The following is a 26708-nucleotide window of genomic DNA, read 5'->3' as shown; positions in this document are numbered from 1 at the left end:
GCAACCCAAGTTGTTCACAGCTGGACTTAACTGTCAGGGGTCCTTTACCTTTACCTTTTAGCTCTTCCAAGCTTGATTTGGTAGATGCAGTTCTAGAAAGTTTCACTTCCAAAACAGGCACTATTCATTGCATTAAAAAGGTGAATCCTGGCGTGTTAGGGCAATGCCCAGTGCTTAGTTCCCTTGTCTTCAGGTGAGAAGCAAGAACTTGCCATTAAATTACTGTTGCAGCACAGGAATTCAATAATCCCAGGAAAAGTGTGGCTTTGAAAAGAGTGCCCACTGCTCTTTCATAGACAGGCTCAAAATGTGAAATGCTGCTTCTAATTAATCAACATTTTGACCCAATTGTAATAATTTATTATTGTGTATTATTTTAAAGAAATCAGCACAAATGTTTTAGAAATGAGTAGCAGGGATTAAGATTTTAAGAGGGAAAAGGACATTTCAACTGTACAAAAGTTACAATTTCATCTCCTGAGCTGGAGAGAATCAGGCCATTTCTACCATAAGCAAAAATAAGAAACCACCCACACCACCATCTGTGAATTCTTCAGGTGTGCAATTGTCATTCGTGTACAGTGATTCTATTTGAGACAAGTGACTTGTGCCATCTAAATTATTATTCATCTTACAGCTGTGGCCACTGATCTTAGTGTACCAAAGCTTCAAATGGTAGGTTGTTTCATTGAACCCTCACTTTCCAGAACGGAACCCCAATTCTCCATTACTGTGGTACCTCGGGTTAAATACTTAATTTGTTCTGGAGGTCCATTCTTAACCTGAAACTGTTCTTACCCTGAAGCACCACTTTAGCTAATGGGGCCTCCCGCTGCTGCTGCACCGCCGCAGCACGATTTCTGTTCTCATCCTGAAGCAAAGTTCTTAACCCAAGGTCCCATTTCTGGGTTAGCAGAGTCTGTAAGGTACCACTGTATTTGATTCAAGATTTGACTGCAACATGGTAGCTAGGATTAGAGGCAAATAGCAGAACTCCCAAAGCATTATTAGCCACTAAGAAGCTAGCCGAATTTCCTGCCATGCTGCCAGATTACCTTGCTGGCTGAATGCCCAGTCCCATTTAAGTTTACTCTGGGGCCCCGTCTAGATGTCACTTTTATTCTGCATTCGCGATGGTTTGTGCTCCTTAAGGCAGCAAGGTGGTTATGCACAATCCCACTTTCAATTCTGTTTCACCTGCAGAGGTTTTGTCAAGGGCATACTGCTTCATTTCCACTTGGTGTTTGTTCTGTAGCTTCTTACTGAAAGTCTAACTTTTCATACCACAAATCATATATATGGGTTGTCCTACTTTTCTTGCAGTGTAGCAGAAGAGTGCCCTTCCAGACAGCAACAACGTGGTAATTCCAATTTAAGTTCAACACTAATGCAGCATTGTTGCATCAGCGACATGTTGCAGAATGCATCCACACACAAGAAATTTGGGGGGGGGGGCTCATTCATATTTGAAAATGTTCCCTTGGCATTGATTTCACCATTTCAATTCTATCAGTCACTTACCTTACATGTCCAAGATAACTGATATAGTTCCAGAGTACCAGTTTGACAACAATGAATTCTCAACACACACACACATTTTTATAAGATTTAGTTCATATTTTCTTGTTAAAAACATTGGTCATAGTACAATAGTTTGACATACATATATCAACAAAAATGCACCCAATTTACATGCACAAACCAAAACAAAAAAACAAAAAACAGTACTAAATGAACTTTTTATTTTTTAAAAAAAATGCAAACTATTGCAGCAGCAGACATTTGGCTAGGTTTTTGTTCTGGTGCTCTCTTCAGGAAATTTAGTTGTTCCAGTCAGCCTGTCAGTTGTTGACTATTGCTTTGATCTTTTGTCACCAAATATCATAATACCCAGTACAGTAAGACAAGTTGGGGGAAAGTCATAAACAAATTTATATTTGTCAGCAAGTTAGACAGAGAAAGATGCAGCCAAAACTACTAAACTGTACATTCAGCATTTATCACCTAATATGTGATCCTTTTGAAACCAAGAAGAATCAATGTTAGGGTGACAGCTGAATGAACTCCTATAATAAAACTCTAAAAGCTGTTATTTCCATCTTGGGGGGGGGGGATATCTGGGAATCCATGATTCGGAAAGACAACTGAAGGGGAGGAAGAGTAAGTACACCTACAGCTTGCAGGTAGTTTAAGGATTACAGCTTCTCCTTCCAGGTCTCTCTGTCCGTCATCACTTTTTATGTTTGGGATTCTTACATGCTGGTCTGCTACCAATAATCTAGTTTGATCCTTAAAGTGATGTTATATTCAGAATATCAGTATATCAGCAGATACATTAAGCTATAAGGTTCTGTAAATTAGTAGAGCAGTTACTTAAGGGATGCTTTATTCAAATCATAGTTGTGAGAGAATATTTGTTTTAAATTGCTAGGGGTCAGCAGAAGGTATGGGTCACTTATTTTGTGACTGATTTAAGTTCTTTCCTCTCTCAGAATGTGCAATAAATTTGGAGTAGGAAGAATACAGACCTTCTCATAGTTTTTGTAACAAAAAAATTAACATTAATTCAAAAATGCATTTATAAATACTGCTGTGTATCAGTTTGTAGATATGGCTTATTCTAGAGTTGCCAAACCCTTTTTTTCTTTTTTAACCCAATTAATCCCATGGTTAAGCACAAATGCTCTCAGGGCAGTGAACAAATCTAAAAAAGATGAAAGCATAAAATCAGCTTACAACAGTAGGATACCAAACAGCAGCGAGCTAAAACTATAAACACGTAATTAAAAGCCTAATACAAGAGAAGAGTTTTTGACTGGAGTTAAAAAGACAAGAGAGGCAGGCTTCCTGGTGAGGACATTTCAAAAAAGTGAGGAGGCATAACCAAAGAGGCCCTTTGCCCAGTCTCACCCCACCTAAGGTAGAGGGTCTTGGAAGACGGTACCTAAATGTACAGGAGGATTCATGCAGAAGTTGGCAGTCCTTTAGATACCTGGGATACCTGGAGAACGAGAGTAGATGACAATGCATTGCCATGCTATGAGAAGCTTCTTCTACTGGTTTTGTACAAGTCAAGGTGCTGCTAAAGGCACAAGAGCAAACCAAACCACGGGGTAGCAGAGTTTCAGTTGATAGCCCTAGGTGCCAATAGTGTCAAGAGGGAATGCGGCCAAATTCCAAACCCAACGACTACTGAATCGTCTTACCGAATTCAAACCTTACTATGTTTACTCAGAAGAAAGTCCCATTGATTTCAATGCAATGTGCTTCCAGGTACGGTGGCAGCTCACATGTGACAACTCCCAAGGATTCAGTAATAGGGCTGCAAGTCATGGCATTTTATAGCTAGAAACAAGCTTTGACTTTATAGGATAATGCCTCCATAAAAACTATTTTAAAAAAGCAACAACTAAGACTTCAAAACAAAGTGTCATTAAAAGCTTCCTACAGCCACGTATTCATTCCTACTTATGCTGGTTGTATATTTAGAAGTTGGATGTTCAGTGCAAGTTATCATCCATTATTCATAACATGGCAAAGATTAATATTCTCTACTCCAACAAGTAAAAGGTACATGGGAAATTGCACGCTAAGTATGACAAGAGAACCAGTGAGGCAAAACGGAAACAAACCTTTATGCCCTTCTAATTAATGAAAAGTGATCAAGTTTATTTATTTAAGTTACATTTTGCACACATGATCCACACATCCAGACCAAGTCTAGACATTTAAAAGGCATTCCAAGACACATCTAAAGTAACATTCTGCCCCAGTTAGTATTCAAAGAAACAAGGACAGTGAAAATTACTTTCAAATTCCTGAAGCAGGAGACTTCCAGAAGTGGCACACTGAAGTCTGTTTCTCACTGAAGGCAACACAATTTAAAGAGCTACATCCTTTCAAGGCTTCATCTTACTTTGCACTAATTCTAAACACATCTGAACTCCACTTTTCCCCTATCAAAGTGCACTATGCACTGCTTTTTCTTGGCCTGCACACACCAAGTGCACAAAGTGCTCTACAAATACACATGATTCAGCAAACAATAGACCCTTATCTTGTTGGGGGTTCCCCAGACGCCTAGAATTGATGAATGAAATTCAGATAAAGGTTTTCTTTCGTTCTTTTGGAGAGGCATGGAAGGAGGGCACCATACACACACCAACTGAAATGAAGCCCAATTTTCAAAAATATTGTTGCTACACCCACACAAACAACTGGCCTCCTGGTGCTGATGAGCACTATCATTCATTGTTGTTTTGCACATTTTTCCAGCTCCAACTATTGAGCAAACCCCCATTTCCTAACTGTAGCCCGTGTTACATGTACGTTACTAAGATTCCAACATTTAGGACTCTCCTGATCTCAGATGCCAATTTGACAAGATCAAGGATGAATTCCAAGCAGTATTTATGGAGTGTGAGAGAGGGACAGCACCTGAAACTGCGATTGACCTTTAAAGTCTTTCACTCTAATTGCCTCATTATTCAGCAAGTATCTACACCCTATTTCAAATTCTGCATTATTCAAACAAGTCTTGCTATTCAGTCATACAGTGTGCAACTGGTGACCCAAGATGAATAAAAGACATGATTCCTCCTAAAGCCATCTGTCACCTAGCTTCACTGAAAGGCCAGAATGGAGAGAATGATGGGTATCAAAGGGAACTTGTGCCATGCGTTTGCAAATGCTAAGTAAATATGCAAACTCCAACCCCATACAGTACATTGATGGCAAGCACTGAAAGTAATAATCCTTATAAAAGATAGAGGCAAAAGAAGGGGGGGGGAATGGTAAACGCCAACTGCCGGTGTAAGTGAAACACACACACACACACACACATCAACAATTTACATTTTAAAAAGGAAAAACCCTTATAAAAAGATGTACTAGAACAAAGCCACAATAAGTTAGTGTTTCCATAAAATGGCATGCTGTTTTGTTCCCCATTCTATACATTGTTACTGTCTGCTAAATGCTAAGTATTTTGACAGCATAGTTGTATAATTGAGGTACATTAGTTTATATAGATCTTAAGCATTGTAAAAAGGTTAATTTTTTTCTTCCAGTTTTTTTTCTTCTTCATCTCCCAAGAAGAACAATGGAAACATTCCTAAAAGGCAGCCAATGGTCACTCCAATAGCCTTACCCTATAAAACACAAAGAAAAATGGGTCACTCACAATTTAGTTATGAAGGTTACCAGATTTCAGGTCCAACAACAGGAACAGGAAGTAACAAGCAATGAACCTCATTTCTATTATCCTTCTCATTCCCAAATATTTGCTGCAGAATTTACATTCTGAGAACCTCTATGTGCATTTTTAAAAGAGCTTATTCCCACAATAATAGGGAGTGGAGTAACATGCACATTGTATCTCCACAAGTTGAAGGGTTCAGGAATAATCTGAATACTGGAGTTGCTGCTTTCATAGTTTCGTGACCATCTAGCCATATTTCCCTTACAGCTGCCTTGTACTTGCCAAAACAACTTGTTGCCAGAGTGGCAAAAAGTATAAAAGGATTTAACAGAAACACATGAATGCAGAAATGGGAAGCTATCACCTGTATCTATAGTGTGCCTACTATGGTCATTATATCTGCAGAACAAGCCACATGTTAAATGCCCCTAAGATCTCAAAATTCTGAGAGCACTTAGCTTTTTCCAGCTGACTTGAATTCTGATCCAAGGTGCTACTGCACTACACAGTGTCTACTGTTTGTTTAACCTCTCACTAACCAAAACTGTACACAACAAAACAGACACAACATAGACTCACCACGTGCGCACTGAGGCGTGTTTGCCACATGTCAGCTTGTTTGGGCGTTAGATCAGGAATGGAGAGGCCCAACCTAGAGGCCATAGCTTCAATATAACCTGCAAGTCTTGGAGAAAAAAACCCAAAAATATTTTGAGCACAATAATATGAAATATAGCAGTTACAGGGTGCTCGGTTTCTGTTGGTTGTGGAAATGCAGCGAGCAATTCTGTCTCCTGAACATATGCCAAACCAGCACTTTGGTAAGCCATTAGAGCTTAAGAGGGACTAATACATAAAACAGTTGTGGCCCTGTGTCCAGGGAGAGTTGGTTCTATGGCTTATAGGTTGAGAAATAGTTTAATGGACTGATCTGAAACTTGGCAGTATAGGTGAAGTAAGCCTATGGGTGATCCGTGCCAGATTTGGGGTAGAAAGGATAAACTTTTAAAGAGGCACTCGGGCATGTAACAGCTGCTGTGCCCTTTTGTTGGCATGGTTTTCCTGGAAAGCTTTTTTTCCCTGCAAATGGGGGGGGGGAGAGAAAATGGTTGATTGTGAACTGACAAATCTGAGACTTAGTTCCACTACTCTGCCACTGCCAGCCATTCAGCTCCAAGGTAGTGGTGAAGCGGGAATTAACCACAGAGCAGGAGACTACACTAAACAGCCCCCAGAGCTATTGTTGGGAAAGTAAATATTGGCATTTGGTTAACCACTGTAAGAACAAGATGCTGGGTCAGAGCCTACAAAACATAATTAAGACTTACCCCAATCCAGCTAAGTCCGAGACAAGATTTCCCAAGGCAGCAGCTAAATATTAAAGAATCACAAGCATTGTAATGTATCTACTAATAAAAGAACAATACACTACACAAATGCCAACAGTTTTATTTCATCTAATGGTCCAGAATCCAGAATTACCATATACCTAATATTATTTGCTTGCTTGAAACCCTTTATAATGCACCTTTCTATATAATATTCAAGGATCTTACAATCAAAGATATATCAGTCCAGAATACAAACAATAAACTTTAAGAACCCATAGGAGCAGAACAGCTTGTGAATGGTAACCTACACAATTAAAACAGGAATTTTCCAACAATGAGGGTACCAGAAGAGGAATGAGATTGTCAGGTAACACAGAGAGGAAGGTAAATCTGGTATTTTGATTTCAGGGCATTTAAGGCTTTAAAGGTCAAAAACAGCACCTTGAATTGAACTTGGAAAGAAAATGGTAACCAAGAAAGCTGGTACAAGAGCAGGGTAATGCAGGAGTGGGGAACCTCTAGGCTATGAACCTAACTGGATAAGCCAGGCCTCCCCGTTCCCAGGCCATTTTGGCCAAGCCATGTCACGGTGACCTGCCCTGCACCTGTGGGGTGATAAAGTGAGGGATGAGCCAAAAGGTGGTTGTACTTTACAATACAATTACAATATCATTTGGCTGATTATGGAGGCTTCAAAGCAGTGCAGGCTGGCTCTCTACAAGCACAGAGAATCAATTGATCAGTGTGACTTTGAATAGAAAGTGCTTTCTGCAGAACGAAAAAAATGTTTCTCCGATGCTCTTATAAGCTTCTCGAGGCATCACACTCTAAAAAGAGTAAGAATCTAGGATGCAATTGTATGTTTGACCACTTTGAGATTTTTGGGGTCAGCGGGGAGTTCTATATCCATGTGTACATGAGCCCTGGCAATCTACAGAGGAAGGAATAGACTGAAAGGTGCAGCAAGCAGCACATTTACGGTACTCAGGGGGATGTGAAAACATACTTTCTCACATACACACAACAGCAATAGCTCAGTGACAGAGCATCTGCCTTGTACACAGAAATCCCCAGCATCTCTGGAGAAAGACTCCCTTTCTGAAACTCTAGAGCACTGCTGCTGTCTGTCAGGGAAGATAATGCTGAGCTGGATCTGATTCAGTATAAAGCAGCTTCCTATGTTCCTAGTTTCAACGCTTCTGCAAAACCAACTTCTATTTCTATAAGCATGTTAATCTTGCTAAGAAAGCTGCTTGCATTATTGAATTTAAAATCTATCATGAATATTTGCCTCCAGGTTCAGAATTAGCCAGTTGATCCATTTGGATGAAAAAGTTCTAAAATTTAAAAGGAGACTATTCAATAATACTTCACACTTGTGACTTTAATATGGCTGCCACTCTTTCATCTTAAACAGAGACACTTTGTTTCAAGTGTCATGGAGAAACCAAATTTATTTTGTTCCTCTCTTGGAACAGTTTGGAAGCGCAAATAAAAGAATATTTTGCAAAGTGAGAACTTATTTCTTTATAGACCTTAGATACCAATAAACACTCAAAGTGGCTTTAAACTAATAATAATAGTAATGATGATGGTCGTGGTGTCAGTTAAAACTATTTAAGAAGAGAAAACTAGGAATGCAAGAGGCAAATGTGAGATCTGTTTCCTGCGTGGATTCAACCTCTTGAGCTGTTTAAGCATGTAGGAAATGCTTAACTCAGGGGTCAGCAAAGTTTTTCAGCGGTGGGCCAGTCCACTGTCCCTCAGACCTTGTGGGGGGCCGGACTATATTTTGGGGGGGGTGAACGAATTCCTATGTAAAAACACCAGGCAGGCCCCACAAATAACCCAGAGGTGCATTTTAAATAAAAGGACACATTCTACTCATGTAAAAACACGCTGATTCCTGGACCATCTGCAGGCCGGATTTAGAAGGCAATTGGGCCGAATCTGGCCCCAGGCCTTACTTTGCCTACCCATGGCTTAACTCTTTTGTCCCCAAATCTTTTCCAGCCCCAATCACCTTCCCAAACAGCTTTTTCACCCATAAGGACCCCTATCCATCCCAGGTGAAAATGGAGCTCAGGGAATGTGATTTAGAAGTACAAACAGGAGGAGAGGAGTTAAGCAGCCTCTCCCCAGCTGCCTTTCCTTGTGGTTATACACAGCCTGCTTAGGATTTTAAAATCATGGCAGAAAGAGTCATGGAACTTTAATGTGCAGTTTCTGCATAAGAACTGGGTTTCTGTAAGATTATCTGGTAACCAAATTTCCATCTGGAACTATAAAGTTCAATCATCAATCAGCAGTTTTTAAAAAATTACCTGGTGTGCACAGACATATTCATAGATTAATAGACAGCTATAGCAAAATTGCCATGGACAGTCAGTCAAGCATAGATTACTTACCTGCCATAGTAGAAATTCCAAGGACAATTCCTATGGACAGTTCTATTTGTGTGCCCTAAAAATAAAGATAATATAAACTTTCATTAAAATCTACACATTCATTAACAAAGGCAAGGTTACAGAAGTTGTTTATTTTCCAAATTAAGACATTAGGAATAGCAGGCTCTCTGCCACCCATTTCTCCTGGAAACTTTAAAAGACAACATGCATAAGATTACATCTATTATAGCAATACAGTATGCTAAAACATTGCTGAAAATAATGTCTTTCTGAAGCTAGTGTTACATATGTTATCATATCAAGGTAACTGGATATCAAATATAACCCAGCACAAAACAAGCTTGAGACCAAAGAGCAACATGACTTACCGCAGCAATCATAATTGCATTATCAAAAAATCCAAACCCTACAAAAGGTATTGCATTGTGGAAGAACACTAGAAGAAAGAGACACATGTGTGAGGAGTGCTTTCAAATGCTTGCAAATTCATACATGCAGACTACTGTTCAATTCTCCATTTTCTACAATTTGAAAAAACTCCCATATGAACTGTGATGTTTGAGATCACAGAAAAGGGATATGGAAGCCTCTTTCCATGTATAACTCACCACACAGCAACTACCAGCACATTGTACACAGTGCACTACAAAAATCGATGCAGCTGCTATAGGCCCAGTTAATCTGGAGTTGTCATCCCTCCCCCACCCACCCCGAAAATTGTGATATATGGGAAGGGTTGTGTTGGGTAGGGAAATCTGATAATAAACATTAATCAACAATTTGCAAAGATCTGGGTGAAACATCTTCATCCTCTCTGTCATATTTCGTTTCTGTCCCTTCTAACCACACTCTCCTCTCATCACAGCTAAAGGTAAAACTTACTAGTAAAAATTATTATTGTAAAGATAGTCAGATTTATGATGTTACTCATAATTTGGGGAAGCAAGATTTAGAATTCTATAATGTTCTGACTCAAGCAGCCCAATGTACTCTCATGTATTCAACTGTATGCCTTGCATTGGCCTGGAGAGAAATGTTCCAAGTATTAGAGAGGCTTTCTCCACAGTTAAGCTTCTAAAAAAATAGACATAATTTACCATGTTTCAGCTGTCCAGTGGATGGTGGCGCAACTTCCAACTTCTCTAGATAAGTAGAAAAATGTGATTAAAGAAAAGCATTATAACCACACATATTTGAACATCTGTTCTCTTTGAACAGCATAGTGTGAAATCCTCATTTCATAGAAAATTTAGCTTTCTTCATATATGGTGCGTTCGCAAGCTACTGCGCAGAAAACTGCAGCTCGGTAGCTCACTGCAGTCTTCTGTGAGTTTCAGATCCATGCTCTCCTTTGATTAAACAAAAGCATGCTAACAGAACTATACACTTATGCACGCTAATGAAGCACCATTTCACAAAATAATTGACTGTATATTCATTTGCTTGATCATCTGAAACACTGAATAATATTGGCTAAAATACTCAAATTACATTGTCACTAGTGCAGGGGTGCCCAACTGCTGACTAATTGAATTCTCCCTGCTTGTATGTACCGTAATTGATCTTGAAAAATCCAACCTTTAGTCTCAGCATATGATAGGGTACATGATTGTGCTGTTGCCCCTTTATTAAAATCCCACAATTTAGGAATATGGAAGGATATTAGGCAACATACAGAGACCTTTTAGACTTTTCAAAAGAAGAAATAAAACTTTAAAAACATGACACATTGGAGAGGCTGTGACAGACTGGTTGCAGTATCATCAAATAAATGATTTGTTTAGACAGGATAAATGGAGGGGTTTTATGACCCAAAGCTCACAATTTGAAAGAGATCACTGAGAGTAGGGAAAAATGATTTCCAAAATGTACAAGTCACTATTAGAATGGGAAACAAAAGATGAATTGGTAAAATCAGCTATAATTCACTGGGCAAGAGATATAGGTCATAATATAAAGATGAGTGCATGGGAGAAACTATGGAAAAAAGATTTAAATTTTAACATATTGAGGGATAATTTTATGGAAATGATTTACAGGTGGTACCTGACACTGAGTAAACTAGCTAAGATGCATAATTCTGAATCAGATATGTGTTGGAAATGTAAAGAAAAAGAAGGTACTTTTTATCATATGTGGTAGACATGCAAAACGGTTAAGACTTACTGGGAGATGAAATATAATAAACTGGAAAAAAATGTTGAAAAAGACATTTGTTAAAATCCCAGAAGCTTTTCTTTTAGGTATAATAGATGTAAGTATATTTAAATATTGGGGGGAAATAGAATATGTAGCAGAAAATAATAATAATAAAATGAACCACGAAAGGGAGAAGGTAAAATGAAAATAATTGTGTGTTTTACATCTGGATTGTTGTTATTGTTTCAATTGTAAAAATGGAAATGATAAATATTTTTTAAAGAAATATCACAATTTAAGTTACCCCGTGGCCTTTAACTCTCAAGCACCTTACCATAAACAAGGAGTGGCTAAAATGTATACTTTCATAGAGACCACTTACTACCCTTAAGTGCTCTTGATAAACTCAGTTATCAGAAGATTTGAACACTACCCAATACCACAAAAAGATGTTAGATTGCTTACAAGAAGAAATCTCCAACACTGGTTAGTGGTATAAACCCAATTTCCTGCCACAAGAAGAACGTTACACTAACATTTACGGATTTTTAAGCAACACTCTGCAAATCAAAATACATTGGATTAAAGTGATAGGAGGCTGAGGGGGTCATTTAAATGATATCCTACTGCTGGGGTGTTAGTAAACAAAAAAATATTAAGCCTTCAGTAAGGAAGAAAATTGCAGCCTAAACAAAACACAAAGCCTCTACTGGTAATCCAAAAGCAGGAATTGGGTTAACAGTTCTTATAGCAGCAACAGTTAGTGTTTTGCAAAAAAAATTATGAAAACAACCACATGATTAATGGTACAAGAAGGTTAAATCACATTGTGTGCATAGCTGTACAGAGTACATTCAGTGTAGTGTAGTTAATAAAGGGTCTGATGTTTAGTGGGGGGACATTTACCAGATGCCATGGGACCAGTCACTGTGTCTCAGCCTAAAGTAGCAGGGTTGCTGTGAGGACCCCTTGAGCCTCTGAGCTCCATGGATGCAACTGTTTTATAGTCCAAAAGAATAAACTATGAAGGGGTGTATGCCTTATTTTATAAACAAAGACACTGAAAAGACAACTGGCTCTAAGCAAGTGTATCCTACATATACAGACTGAAGGATCATCTTACCTGAAGTTAGTTTCTGTGCCTCAGATCCATCAGTTCAGAACACAGAATATACAGTACGTAGTTTTTCTCCACCTGCCTGTCAAGGCAAAGCCAGCAAATCACTTGCCAAGATACTATCAGGACAGTGAGAGATTTAATTACCCCATACTGAACAAAATATATCCCTGTGTCTGTCAAAAAGGAGCTTTATTCAAGAGCCCATAAAAGCAAATGGCACTATGTGGTAGAAGACATCTGGACTGGTGGATAAGATGCACAGAAACCAGATCAAGTTAATTTTAACTTTATTTAAGCAACTGAAATATTACAAATACAGCATGAGAACTACTTAAAGGTTTGCCCAATGGGAAAGTCTCATTTCTAGGTTTCACTATAGCAGTTAACATAAACAGTCCATATCGAGTAAACATCTATTGATTCTCAAACACATGCTTTTCCCCACTGATATTTTTAGAAACAAGAAACATCTTCCTCTTTTCTTAGTATTGCGCTTCATACAAATGTATCGATTTAACTCCTTACCAGGTACCATTCTTTCCTGCCAAAAGTAACCCTCAAACTGCAGGCACACTATAATAAAACTTTTTCTAGCATGCCTACAAAGACATGTAAGTTAGTCATATATACCGTTTTTTTTGTCCCATAGGACGCTCCATCCCATAGGACGCATCTAGTTTTTTTGGGGGGAAATTCCCTTTATTTCCCCCCCAAAACCAGGTCGGGGAACAGCGGTATGGCGGCGCTGCGCCTCCCAGCTGTCTCCCGAGCTCCTGACGCTGCGGATGTCTGCCCGGCGCGAGGGGCGCTCTGCTTAAGGGTGCCCTTCGCGCCGGGCGGCAGGCTACTATCCGCAGCCTAGGGAGCCCTGTGGGAACTCCCGCAGGCTCCCGAGGCTTGCTGATAGCTTCCTGAAGCCTGGAGAGCGAAAGGGGTCGGTGCGCACCAACCCCTCTCACTCTCCAAGCTTCAGCAAAAGCTTGTATTCGCCCCATAGGACGCACACAGATTTCCCCTTCATTTTTGGAGGGGAAAAAGTGTGTCCTATAGGGCGAAAAATATGGTACTTGCTTTGTTTTCAAGATGTTGCTGACTATCCATGTACTGTTATTTCATATTACTTTATGGACACTGCTTAGATTTTTTTTTTTTTAATTAGGCAGTTCATAGTTGTTTTCTCAATAAAAATAAAATAAATAATTGCCGCATGAGGGAAAATATCTTTTCATGAAATTAATTCCTCAAGAATGGTAAATATATAGTCTAGCAATGTCATCCTTTTTGTATCCTCTAGGATGTACACAGCATCACATAGTACAATGGTTTTCAAATTGTTTTAAGGGGATGGTTACCTACACACTTACCAGAGGATCTTCAATAAGAAGATTGGTAACAGCAGACAAGCTTCCCTAATAACAACTTGCCCAATACAGTACCAATGACTTTTCCTAGAATTCCTTTTTGCTACAGGACAGTTGGCTATGTTGGGAGCATGCTCAATTTATTCAGGGCATAGACTTGCACCCTAGAACATGGTAAGTAGAAGGCATAGTGGGGTTTACCAAACGTTCACTGAATGATTTGCAGTAAAATCAGAAAGTTTCTAATTGCTAACCCTACAATAACAACAGGGTTCTTCCTTTCTAATTTAAAATTAGGCTGTTAGGAACCCTAATGGTCTGTAGAAACTCAAAAGCAGTTCATCCCAGTATATAACTCATAGGGCAGAGTAGGCAATTACCTCTGTCTCTGGTGCCCCAATTTGTACTATGAATCCTGCCCAATAGAAACTGCTCATTGGCCTCACCTCCCCAGGGGCCAGACAGGAGCGGATTGGCTCTGAAGAGCCAGGCTGCTCCTACTTCTCTCCGTGCCAACACAACCACACTGTATCACATATCATTAGTGCAAAGATGCTGTAACCCTAATTTTCTTCACCCCTGCTTCCCCAACAAAAGGTCCCAATAATTCACTCACACTGATCTTGCAGTGATAAATCTAGATAGATTTCATTTTTCTCAAAGCTCAATAATTTTGACAACCCACAGTGACAGCAGGAGTATACAGAATAATTTGGTAATCACAGGATGAAATTCTTGCACTTGCAGTTCTGAAAACTTCTGCAAGTGTTCACCATAAAAGCTTAGAGATGCCTTTGTTTCAGATAGGCACATGACAGTACTAAGAGGTATAACATTTCAAGTTGAAAACGGGGGAGAAATGGCTTAATCAAGAAGAAGAAAACTATCAGACCATTTATGGCACAGAATACCAGTCAAGACCGTTGAACAGCTGCTTTTCAGCCTGTCAAATCAAATCATATTTAGTGTCAATTCAAATCATATTTTGTTCCATTTTGGAACAAACTGCTCTATTTTCCTAAAGGAAGAAAAAGCTTTGAAAAAAGGCTTAAGATTCACTTCAAATCTGTGAGCAAAGGATAGCTCCTAGTCTACATACACACACTTGGGAGGCCTATAAAACAGAATTTGGGTCCTTTGATGTCTACCTCTACCAACTGTTAGCATTGTATCTTCTTAGTGTTCTACCACCACACCAATATGAAAGGCCACATATCCCATTCATGCGAGAACTGTACATCAGAATCTGAAAGACTGCTTCCCCTTTCATCTTTTAAACTGGAGAAATAGATAGCATCCTGTCCCCATCATCTTACCTAAGGATGTTGAATGTTCAGGTGGGAAATAAACTGATCTCAACAGTTCAAAAAGGAGCTCTCGAAATTTCTGCTGGGCTTTTACCAGGTTATAAACAGACTACAATAGGTTGCTCTGGTACTGCAAAAACCAGTTGTTTCTTTTCCAATGAAATTTTGTGAGCGTTTTGTAGTGCTTTATGAATTTACCAAGTTCATACCAGGTTTATCTAACTTAAAATTGAGATCACAAATTCAGGTTATACTTCATCTACCTCAATAACCAAGCTAGCTTGCTAGTTTAAAAATTATTTCTAAGTATTTTTATACGACCCTTTAAATCATATTCCCAGGGTGATTTACAAAAATAATAAATAAGATGTAAATACAAACAGAAAGCTAAAAGACGCAAAATCATAAAAGTGGCATAAAACAGTCTGCAGGATCAGGAAAGTTTTGGGAAAGGTCATTAAAAGGAGAATGAGCATTCTGCAATTGGCGTGCCACAATCAAGGCAGCTCCCTCTTTGACTGCCACTCACTTCACCTCAGATGGTACATTCATTCCACTCAAGATTTTTATGTACAGTCCTTCAAGAACTCTGGTCTTTAAGCTGCTCTTTGTTCTCCTCAATCACAGTCAATGTTTCCACTGCATGATTAAACTGGTACAGACTGGTCTGTTTTTGACACTAGATTACTAACAATAATCTGGTGCATAGGATCATAGAATTGTAGCTACAAATACAGTTCTTCTATACTAATGAGAAGCCAATAACCAGTGCTGGTTCTTTCATTTCAGAGTTCAAAACTATGCTTTCAAGAATCGTATTTAGTCTGAACTTAAAAAACCAGACTTAATTACAAATATTCTAAGAGTGCTATTCACAATATGAAACTGGAAATACTTGTCTGAACTTAAAACGGGGGCAGGGAAGGGAGGGCAGTGTCAGATTAAGCAACACATTGATTTACAAACAACTAAAAAACTGATGAAAGTATAAATGAACCTGATTAAAGGAAAAGCCATGTCTGCCAACATAATTGATAGACTTAGATGCCAAGAGTATACAACTTGCATAGCAGGATCCTACAGAGATTACAACGTATTTGTCAAGCATCTCAGCAGTATTTAGACAGCTAAAAGCCCACACACAAGAGATAGCTCTGTATTAAAACTAAGGTCTGACAAAACAAATAAGATACAACAGATATTTGCTCTGAACGTCTGTTAAATTATTCAAATATCACAGCAAATAATTTCTCTGGATCTAGTGTTGCTCTCCATCCTCCCTGGCACACTGGAGAATGCAATGTATACAGATAGGATCACAGAGTTACTAGCAACAGCCCAGTTAGAACTAGCACAGCATTGACACTTTCACTCCCATTTTACCTTAAAAAGTTGGTGGAATAGAGTCTAAAACTTAGCTGTGCTTGAGCAAGTTATGGAATGCAACAGAGATATAAGAGGAATTAAAACCAAATGTTATCCTGGTTCCCATTAACCCAACAAAGGGTTCTTCCATCCCTCCAGTCTCACACCATCTACTATGGTCCAATGCTTTGCATTTGTGGCTGCTTGTTTGATTTCCAAATCCTACATATAAAGGGTATGTGCTTATATCACATGCATATCTCTTGTTGCACAGATCCACTTCAAATCATGGTTTCACAATTTTACTCTGCTCTTGTAACGAAGTTTGATTTTGTAGTGTTATGCTACTATGCTATAGAATGTGTTGTTCCTTATTGTTTTCCTTTATGGAAAACAATAGTTTTTTTTTTTTAAAGTCAAATGTCAAGAAGAGAATCAAATACAAAGTTTAACTTGACAAACAAAATAATTAGAACACAATCCTTAGGACACACCTCTGCTAAAATTGTGCATTTTCTCAGAAAATATTGCCTATCTTTTTCTCTTGTCTCTTTCAATTCTTTTTCTATTCCTTCTTTTCTCTCATTTTTTCCTATTCCTTTTTCTCTATCCCTCCCTCCCTCCCTCCCTCCCTCCCTCTTTTTCCTCTTGTTTTTATCTTTTTTGCCTCTAGATTAATGTTTTAGTCTAGACAAAAAAATTTTTTGACAATAGTCTTTAATTTGTCTTTATAAACCCTAATAAATTTTTTCGTATTAAACAATACTGCCTACATTAATGATTTTGAAACCAAGACCATCTTTCCAATTCTAGATGTCACTTATTCAGTCTGCACATAGGTAGTAGTAGAAGTAGTACTGTAGAAGTATTTATAAGACATGAAAATTTTTGACCATTTTACCCCCTAAAAATAGGGAAATGAATCACATGTTCCTCATGACTCATATACCATGACAAGGAGAAATGCTTTTTAAAAAAATGACATTTAGCCACTGTTCAGAAGTAAAATACTGAACTATGGCTGAGTCTTGGCCTTGCACATTCCTCGTCCTGTGTATGTGGCAATTATGGCTTGGATTTTTGCATAGCCATAGCTTGCTGGTTTGGATCCAATAGCAAACGATGAAGTACCTAACTAAGCAGAACAAGTATGAGAATGAGGAAGTCAGAGATTTATTCAAAGCTCCATGATTAAACTACACTGCGCTAATTCTTTATAGCACAACCACACTTGGAATATGGTTTAAAATTCTGATAGCTGTACTGTATATCCAAGATACTCCCTCATCCTCATAACAGAAAGGCTTTTCTCCTTCAAGCATATTATTAGAATTTGAGCTATCCAAAGAAATTAGTTGGCAGAAGGTTTAGGACAGTTAAAAGTACTTTTCATACAATTCATCACTAAACTATGGAACACACTGCCACAAGATGTGTTTATAGGTATAAGGTAAAAGACCTCAAAATCTCTCACCATGAAGTTGTCTTTCATGGCTATGAGTCACGATGGCTAAATGGAATATCTGAATTCAGAGACAGAATGAATGAGTTCGAGGAACAAGCCACAGAATAGCTGCTCTCTGATTGAGATAACTAATTGGCCACTATGAGAAACAGAACACGGGATCTATATTTGGTTTGATTCAGCAGGACTCTTCTCAAATTCACCCAACTATGGTGTGTTATGCCACAACAATCACTTTGTGACTGACACCCACAATGCTCTCTCAAAAATAGAAATATGTGTAATGGTCCCCCCAAAAATGGCAACCCCTGAAACTCATTATAGTCATATGCTAATGCAAATGGAAACAACCATGGCCATTTCTGTTAAACATTCCAGGTTACACAAAACAAACAGAATAGCATGTTTATGTAAGTAGATTTAATGAAACAGCAGCATCTATTTTGCATCATATCGAAACCATGGTTCACCTAGCACCTATTTAGACCATGCACGTTTATGTAGCAAGTAGAGAAGTTTACTGTACCCCAAGTACTAGTTGGTTCGGGTGGTACTATTTGCTTCAATGGCATCTCAAGTGGTACCAGTGGTTTAGGAAATCTGGAAGCTAAAGTTTTTCAAACGTAAGAAATAAAGTTACATTTCAATGTTAAAAGCCTTTAATATTCATGAATCCGTGTTTTCAGAACTTACTCCAACTACAAACTGTGCAGCATAATCCTATGTATGCTTGCTCAGAAGCAAGTCTAATATTTTTCTGCTATGCAACTGGTATATTTAATGGTCGAGATCTAATTTTAGTCATACTTGCCCACTGAAAACAATGGACGTAAAGCCCACTGATTTCAGCGCATCTACTCCAAGTGTGACCCAATGTGCAAGGTGAAACATTCAGTTTAATTGGGCACCAACAACATTCTGTCCAGTTTATTCTGGTTTTCTTTTTTTGTTGCTCCGCAGCAGATTCAACACATGCCTATATTGTGGTATAATCTGATCCAGCATTATGCGGTGTGCTTTATACTACTTATAAGAGTATTTGCACACACACACGGAACACCACCGGGGTGGGAGAACAGCTTGTGGTGTATAACATTTGGAGCAAGGAAACAATTAGGCACACCAACCTGTTGCTTTGAATTTCAAACCATCAAGGTTTATCACATACACTTGTGTGAAATGGATAGGTTTTACCTTATTCCTGAAGAAATTGAAGTAATATGGCATATTTTCCTCTTTCCCAATCTTGCACATAAAAAATAAACTCTGCTAGGTTTACATAGACTTGTCAAATCCTTATGAGATTATTTATAAATTTGGGCAAGTGCAACCAGAAAAAAATAATTTGAGTCAGGATAAATCAAGAAAATATGACAGACATATCGATAGCTGAACTACTGCTTCTCATATTGGTACAGATGCTTGCAGATCTACTCTTGCAAGACCACAGCTATGTGCTTGCCTTCTTACTGCTCCTTTGAGGTAAGAATTGTCTATTTTCCTCCATGCACATCAATTAACTGCTCCTGCCCAAATCTACAAGTTGGCCAGCATCTTTAAATTTTACTCATTAGATACTTGGGTTTCAGACAACCTAGAGGTCATTTTTACCACAGGTGAGCAAAACAGCTGCTATTTATAAACCTATTTTTAGCATTTCTTTGCCCCTTTCCTCCTTTCTACTCACAATCATTTGCACAGCAAGTTGTGCATGACTGATACAACAGGAAGATAAACAAACTACCAGAGATGGAAAGGGTCTAAGGCCATCACAGATAATGACTGGCTACCAAGGGAGGTAAATTCTTGGTAGCTCTATACTTTGAAGATCTATGCATGGGATACTCAGGGATACTGGTTTTCCAGAATATTTTAAATGGGAATATTTACTGGAAATTAGGGTGTTGTAGCAGACTATCTTCTGATACCCTAGGGAGTGATCTAATTTAGCATCCTTAGTATTTAGAAAAACAAAGCTAAAACTTTGAAACTGTCACACTAGCCTAATATTTCTTTGCATCTGACATCCATTCATTGTTTCTAATGAATTTATGAAATATAGTATTTTCCATAGAAAAATAAAGCATTGGAAATGTTTCACCTTGCATCATTGTGGAGTCTGTGCAGAGTGTGTTGAATTTTATGAATCTGAATAAAGAGTGTGAACAATAGTCTCTCAAATTAAATATTAAAAGTCATAGTATCAGGTATATAGTGGCATTGTATTTAGCATTTAAGCACCTCCTGTTAATCCTGCATGACTGATCTCACAATAAAAAAGGCAACTTCTGTAACTCTTTAATAACAAATAATTATACATAGTCTTGAAAGAGATACTATTGCCAAAACAGAAGACAAGGCACTATTACAAAAAACAGGTTTGTTAGTTCTGTGATCCAATCTAGTTCTGAGTCATTGTCATCATGTCATTCCCCAAAATAGCACAACTTTATGAAAGCTGTGTAACTGTTCCAATTTTTCATGCCAGAACAAGTGTTACTTAAGTCATCTGAGCTAATCTAAATTAGAAATCTTTAGTTCATGTGACCTTTTAACCAATGCTGTTTCGCTACCCTTTAGCCATTTTGAGATAAAAATGTTTGTATAGAAACAGTTGTATAGCTTTACAGATGCTGGCTAGCAGTAATTAAAAATTCTATTTTCATCTCACCATGCAAATATGGTCAGAGAGATATGAATGCAGCACTAAATAAGAGCAAAGAACATTCAGCTCATAAGAACCATCTACCAGAGAGTCACAGTAACTTTTTAAAGGGAAAGACAACTCCTAAGGCAAATGCATGTTGATACCTTCCAGCCCCCACTCCCTGAAGTTAGATGGGCTACTATGATGTCACAGAAGACTGCAGCAGTACAGTGGTACCTCGTGTTACGGACAGGATCCGTTCCAGAGGCCCGTCCGTAACATGAAATGCCTGGAACTTGAAGTGCTGCATCTGCACAGGCGCACAGGGCGATCTGGCGCTTCTGCACATGCGTGAGCGGCGAAACCAGGAAGTAACCCATTCCGGTACTTCCAGGTTGCCATGGGATGTAACGTGAAAAGACGCAACATGAAGCGGAAGCAACACAAGGTATGACTGTATTAGAAACTCAAATATAAGCTAATTACCAAATGGCAGCTTAAACCTTGGTTACAGTCACCACAATGGAATATCTAGGTGGCCCTTTTTGCAAAATAATAATAATATCAATATCACTTTATATTTTAAATAAAAATCTCAGTGGTTTACAACACATTAAAACAGAAAATAAAACAATGCAGAATAAAACATTCAAGCTTCAAGGAAAATATTTCAGATCCTTCTCTGACACTTAATTTATATATCTGTCCCATAGCAGAAGTACTCTAGGAAGTCAACGTGTTTACTGGTTAGAGTGTCAGACAAGAACCTGGGAGATAAGGGTTCGAATCCCCAGTCAGTCATGAAGCTCACTGGGTGTCCTTGGGCCGGTCACAACGTCTCAACCTAACTTTCTGGGGGGTGAACAGTATACCCTTTGGTGAAAAAGGTGGGATATAAATGCAATAAACAAGCTCTTCTGCTTACTTGTTTAAGAAAGCTGGAGGGGCCAGCCACATGGTCACAATAGGGTCTGTGCCAGTCACAAAACGCACCTGGGGAAATTCTAAACTAGTGCAGGTACTGCTGTCAGTACTTTGGCTTCACTTAATTCAACTGAATGAATTGTCACATCCTCAGGACTGTGTGCCCTCAGACCTCATGTGGGCAAGCTAATTGGCACAACAAAACTGCTATCTCAGAGGCCTCATTTCCACTATAATTTAAGCTCCTAAGACTCTTGAGATTTAGTACCTTCTCCTTACATACCAACATAAATGAGATAGGTCACCATTTCTCTCTTATATGCACTGTCCATACCAGTGGATGCAGGAGAGGGGATTAGTGGAGACTACAATACTGGCTGACTTGTAATTCAAGCCAACATTTATGGATCCCAAACAAATGAAGACTGAGAATTCTAAGCATGTCCCCTTGAAACACGACAGAGATTCTGAGGTGCAGAACTAATGCTGAATATGACAAATAGGAGCTTCCTTTAGAAGAAAACGACACTGGGACACTGGGACTCTCAACAGGATCCAGCAAGAAAAGCCTGAGGAAGGCCCCAGAGGAGGGGGGGGGAGGAAGTTAAAAGATACTGTCAAAAGAAAAAGCACTGTACACAGACAATTAGCAGGTTAAAAAGTAAAGGTAAAGGGACCCCTCACCGTTAGGTCCAGTCGTGACCGACTCTGGGGTTGCAGCGCTCATCTCGCTTTATTGGCCGAGGGAGCCAGCGTACAGCTTCTGGGTCATGACTAAGCCACTTCTGGCGAACCAGAGCAGCACACAGAAACGCTGTTTACCTTCCCGCTGGAGCGGTACCTATTTATCTACTTGCACTTTGATGTGCTTTTGAACTGCTAGGTTGGCAGGAGCCTTCTGATCGGCAAGTCCTAGGCTCTGTGGTTTAACCCACAGCACCACCCGCGTCCCTTAATTACAGCTCTGCAAAACAAAGGCTGGAGTGAGGTGGTGTAGGCATCACATAAGACTGCGTTACAACACCCAAATCAGAATTATTTTTATTTTTTGGAAGATTTAAGCAGGAAAGAATTTTGAAATTAGAATTTTGAAAAATATAGGAAAATTCTGATTGTTTCAGAACCGAAGTTACAAATATAGGAAGTAACTATTTGAGAGTTATAAGACTCAATATTAAAGCTTTGATTTATATTTTTATATATAAGCTTAAGATTAAACATATATTGGGAGGCTAAACAATACCAATGCAACAGATTGTGAGTACCTAGCTATGGGCCATCCAAGTGTCCTTTTCAAGGGCATATTTACCAAAGTCATGGCCCAGAGTCAAATGCAAGCTAGTTTCTAAATGTGTATTGTAACCTCAAACCTTACCCAAGAAAGCTTGCTGCTAGCAACCTATAACACTTGAAGAACTTTAAATTTAGCATTTGCTCATTTTTCTACTTTAAAGGTTGCAATTCTCCAGTCACTTCAGCCTATCATCTAGGAGACTATCAGCTGGGAACCTGCTATATAACTGAAAAATAGGTGAAAAATCAATGTGAAAGATAACCTTACATGATCTTTAAAGCCATTTCAACCTGATGCTGTCACATGCATGCACTTTGGAACTCATAACAGCTGCTCTTATTCACTATGGAAAAAGCTGAATGGACATTATTCACACTATGATACAAGCCTTTTATATTAAGCAATGTTCCAAAACAAGCTAATTGATGTACCAGCTCAATGTGACGGAATACATGCTGGAATATTCATGATTTCAAAGAAAACATGCCATCCAATACGCTGGAGGTATAAGATGCTACCATAACACAATACTACAGTAGAGGTAAAGAACACATCACAGTTACATTTGAACCATGATTTATTTTTTATGTAAACCTGCCCAGTAAATTGCAGGACATCTTCAACTTCTACTATTCTGTAGTTTGGCTAAACAAATCCTGTTTAACCCTCGTTCCACTTCCATCACCTTCTATTGCCTTTCAGTGTTGAATTTTAGATTGTAAGCCCCCTAGATAAGAAGCTGTCCTCTGCGGAGATGTGAAGTCCTGTGAAAAAAGCTAGAAAATTTAAATTTAAAAATAAACAAGGAAAAATCCAGCTTTTCCCATGGTTTCACATCTCAACCTCTGTACTGCATACATTGATGATGCTATATAGACAAATAAAACACCGTATTTTTCCGTGTATAAGACTAGGTTTCCCCCCTAAAAAATAATGTCAAAAATTAGGGGGCATCTTATACTCTGGGCCATCTCTCCCATTTTCTTAAATCTGAGTCCCCCAAAATAGGGGGCGTCTTATAGACAGAAAAATACGGTATTATGCTAGATAAGCAAATAAAATACTCTTAACATATACTGTGGTGCAGGCTGAAGTTGAGAAGTACAATATCTTCTCCTTTTAGCAAAATCTCTAGTTTTTCCAAAATCTTAACTAAAAGAAGATGGATCCTCAATCAAGTATATTCTGTTATTCCTATTCCACTGTTTCTTTTATTAATATACAAAATCAACGGGTTGTTCAATAGCCATACTTTAGTCTCCATACATCAACAGTCAAAGCAGTTAGAAAAGTTTTACATTGACAAGATGTGCTGAATCAGTGCAGCTGTCACCTGAAATCCTCAGACTGTCACTAGAAGCAATTAGCACAGAGAAACTAAGGCTAGCAAATGAGGTATGGTCTCCAAATCTGCAATTTTAGCTCCAAACCATCCCAGTGCTCGTTAGTACCACTTAGGTCAGATATATCTCCAATTTTAGTACTTCCATTTCAGTGTTGTGAAACAAGCTGCCATCTACGTGCAGTTTCAGAACTATGGAACAGTTTAGTTGGTCATGTGCCCTCCAATCAAATCAATGTTTGTGCTTTATTCTCTACTGCTGTAGACAGTAGAGTATGCTCTCATTGATTCCCTTTTCATATAAGAGCTTTTTTTTTAATTGCCCCATTTATAAAATATTCACATCTTAAATATTCACATCACGTAATAGTACTCCCAGGTATCCAAGTTACCATGCTCTGTTTCCTGCTTCAGTCTGGACAGTATCAGGCACACACTGCAGGAAAATGGGATAGCAGAATTTGGATTACAGTACATGTATACCCACGGGAACACCAATGTCAAGAATGCACCATGACTATCTTCTTGGCAACAATCCACAAATGGGACCCAAAGTATTGGACGCAACCGATTCAAAACACTGGAATGGAACAGATTAAAGAATCAAAAAAATCACTTGCACAACCCTAAATGTGGCAGGAGAGATCATGCATGCGACCACCCAGTATGTAAGAAGTCGCCCCTGTACAACTGCTATCAAGTGTGCAATTCAGCTTTCTGCACACCTTGCCAAATGCTGGGAAAGCAACATTTGTAATGACAAGCTAAAAGCCACACCTGCACACAGCTAGCCATGGGCTAGGAAACCAACATAGGGTGAATACTTTTTCCCCTATATCAGGTTAATGCATGCCTTCAGTGTTTCCATGCCTAGGCCTGGAGGCTCAATCAACCCTCCCTAAACAACATGTTTGTTAACTTGGAAGCTCTGCCTCCTGAAGTCAGATGGGTGGGTCCATGAACTAAAGACAGGCACTTTCCCCATGCAAGTCAGAATTCATTTCAAGCACCACAGCTGTAGCCTCAACAGTTTATTTCTAAAGCATCTGAATCCCTGTCCCGTTCCAGACAAAAGCAGTACCAGACCCAGGCCTCAAACCTGCTTGACAGCCACACCCTCTCCCTTAACCCCACAGTTACAGTGGCTGGTTATGGCTACACAGCATCCCAGGAAAGCCACTCTGAATGTGCTCGGGGACATTATCCTTGTATCTTGTGCATTCCAGGGCGATATTATCGCACGACCAAGCCGGGTGGAGAACGGCGGCCGCTGCCCAAGTTCACGCCAAGCGCCGGCTGCAATCTTTAAGCGGCGGGCAAGGCTTTACTTGGGAGTTAAGCCTCGCTGAACTCCGGGTAAGCGCGTTATAGCTACGGAAGGGGAGAAACGGGGGCAGCGGTCGATGCGCCAAGTAGGAAAGTTTCGCTTCTTCTTCTTCCTCCTGGCTCCTCTTCTCTCGCTCTCAATTGTGCTTGCCTGGGGCGGGGAAGCGGCGCAAAGAAGCAAAGCCCAGCCGAGCTCGCTCGGCGGAGCGCGAGACCCCCCGGGATCTACCAGGGTCGTGGGTTCGAATCCCGCGCCGGGCAGAAGCAGGAGCCCTTTCCCAGGCGGTCCCTTTTGCTTACCTTGCGCGATGGCGATGGACTCGAACCGGTGCAGCTCCCTCAGCAGGCAGCTCCTCTCGGTGGAGTGGAGGCTGTAGATGAAGTCCCGCGCCCCTTGCGCCGTGTTCAGAGCCTCGATGGGCTCCTTCTTCGGGTGCGTGCCCAGAGACCGCGGGGAGCCGGCCGAGGAGGCCGGGGCAGCGGGAGCCACCGTCCTTCCTCGGAAGGTGCTGAGGCAGCGGCGCTGGCCCGGCAGAGGCAGGAGGCAACGGCAGCAGCAGCGGAGGCCCCTGGGCTGCGGAGCCCGGAGGCTGAGGCGGGAAAGCAGCGCGGAGGGCGAGGAGCCGCCGGGCCACCCGGAGCCCAAGCGCAGCGCCAGGCGGCAGCTCAGCCACGTCGACGGCATGCCTCGCCGACCGCTTCGGAGCGGGGCCCGCCCGCTCTCTCTCGCTACCGGCGCTGGGGAGGCGAAGGGCGGCGCTGCCCTGGCGAGGGGGAGGCGCTGCTCATGGGAGACGCTTTCTCTCTTTCTCGCGGCCGCTCCCTTCGCTGGCTTGGGAAGGGGTTCGAGTCACAGCGGCGGCGGCGGCGGCAGCTCCCTGCGCCGCCTCGAGGAGGCTCCGGGCATCTTTCCCTCCTCCCAGAGCGGGGCGGGCTTCCACGGCTCGCCTCAGAGACTGGTCAGGCGGCGCTGAGGTAAAAGGGGTCGGTCGGGGGGGGGGGAAGAAGCGCAGCAGCGGCAGCAGCGCGGCAAAGTAGACCGTGCGCGCGCGCCTGTGCGTGAGGGGAGAATGAGGCAGGGCGGTTCTGCGCAGGCGCCGGTCGGCTCGGTTGAATGGACCGCCTTCTCGTCCTCCCGACTCCGTCCGTCCTGTGGGAAGAGCGAGGAGGCGGCGCTCTCCATGTTTTTTCTCTCTCTCCGTCCCCGCCCACACCTCCGTCCAGCCTATGGGAAGAGCGAGGAGGCGTTTTTTCCCCCCCCCTCGCTCCCTCCCGCCCGCCGATTAACGAACGTTGTGGAGTCTGAGTGACAAGACTGGCGTGCCGCGCCACGCCCCTTGACAGACCCCGGCTGCTCCCTCTCCACCAATACGGCGGCTAAAACTGGTCTTGGTAACCAATCAAAGGGACAGGGTCTGGCAGGGGCTCCGCCTCTCCCCACCCTCAACAGACCACCCTCCTGCCCTTCGTGCAAGATGT

General features: G+C 40.6%; 1 protein-coding gene across 2 annotated transcripts; it reads right to left on the bottom strand.

Moving 5' to 3' along the window:
- Positions 1-3648: 3648 nt before the first annotated feature.
- Positions 3649-26384, bottom strand: TMEM65 (transmembrane protein 65). 2 transcript variants are annotated; one of them, XM_081919003.1, is made up of 8 exons: positions 25530-26384; positions 18223-18303; positions 10037-10081; positions 9308-9375; positions 8940-8994; positions 6529-6571; positions 5780-5885; positions 3649-5150 (listed from the first exon to the last, which is right to left on the bottom strand). In XM_081919003.1, exons 1-8 carry the CDS (start codon positions 25912-25914, stop codon positions 5052-5054), a joined length of 882 nt encoding a protein of 293 aa, XP_081775129.1. In that variant the 5' UTR covers positions 25915-26384; the 3' UTR covers positions 3649-5051. The 2 variants fall into 2 exon arrangements, with proteins under 2 accessions (XP_081775129.1, XP_081775130.1); XM_081919004.1 differs by lacking the exon at positions 18223-18303 and having other exon boundaries at positions 25530-26379.
- Positions 26385-26708: the final 324 nt, after the last annotated feature.

Source organism: Podarcis melisellensis (genome assembly GCF_964234715.1).
Source record: "Podarcis melisellensis genome assembly, chromosome: 7".
Taxonomy (NCBI): domain Eukaryota; kingdom Metazoa; phylum Chordata; class Lepidosauria; order Squamata; family Lacertidae; genus Podarcis; species Podarcis melisellensis.
Note: the sequence above shows the minus strand (reverse complement) of the source record. Positions and strands in the feature narration are given on the sequence as shown.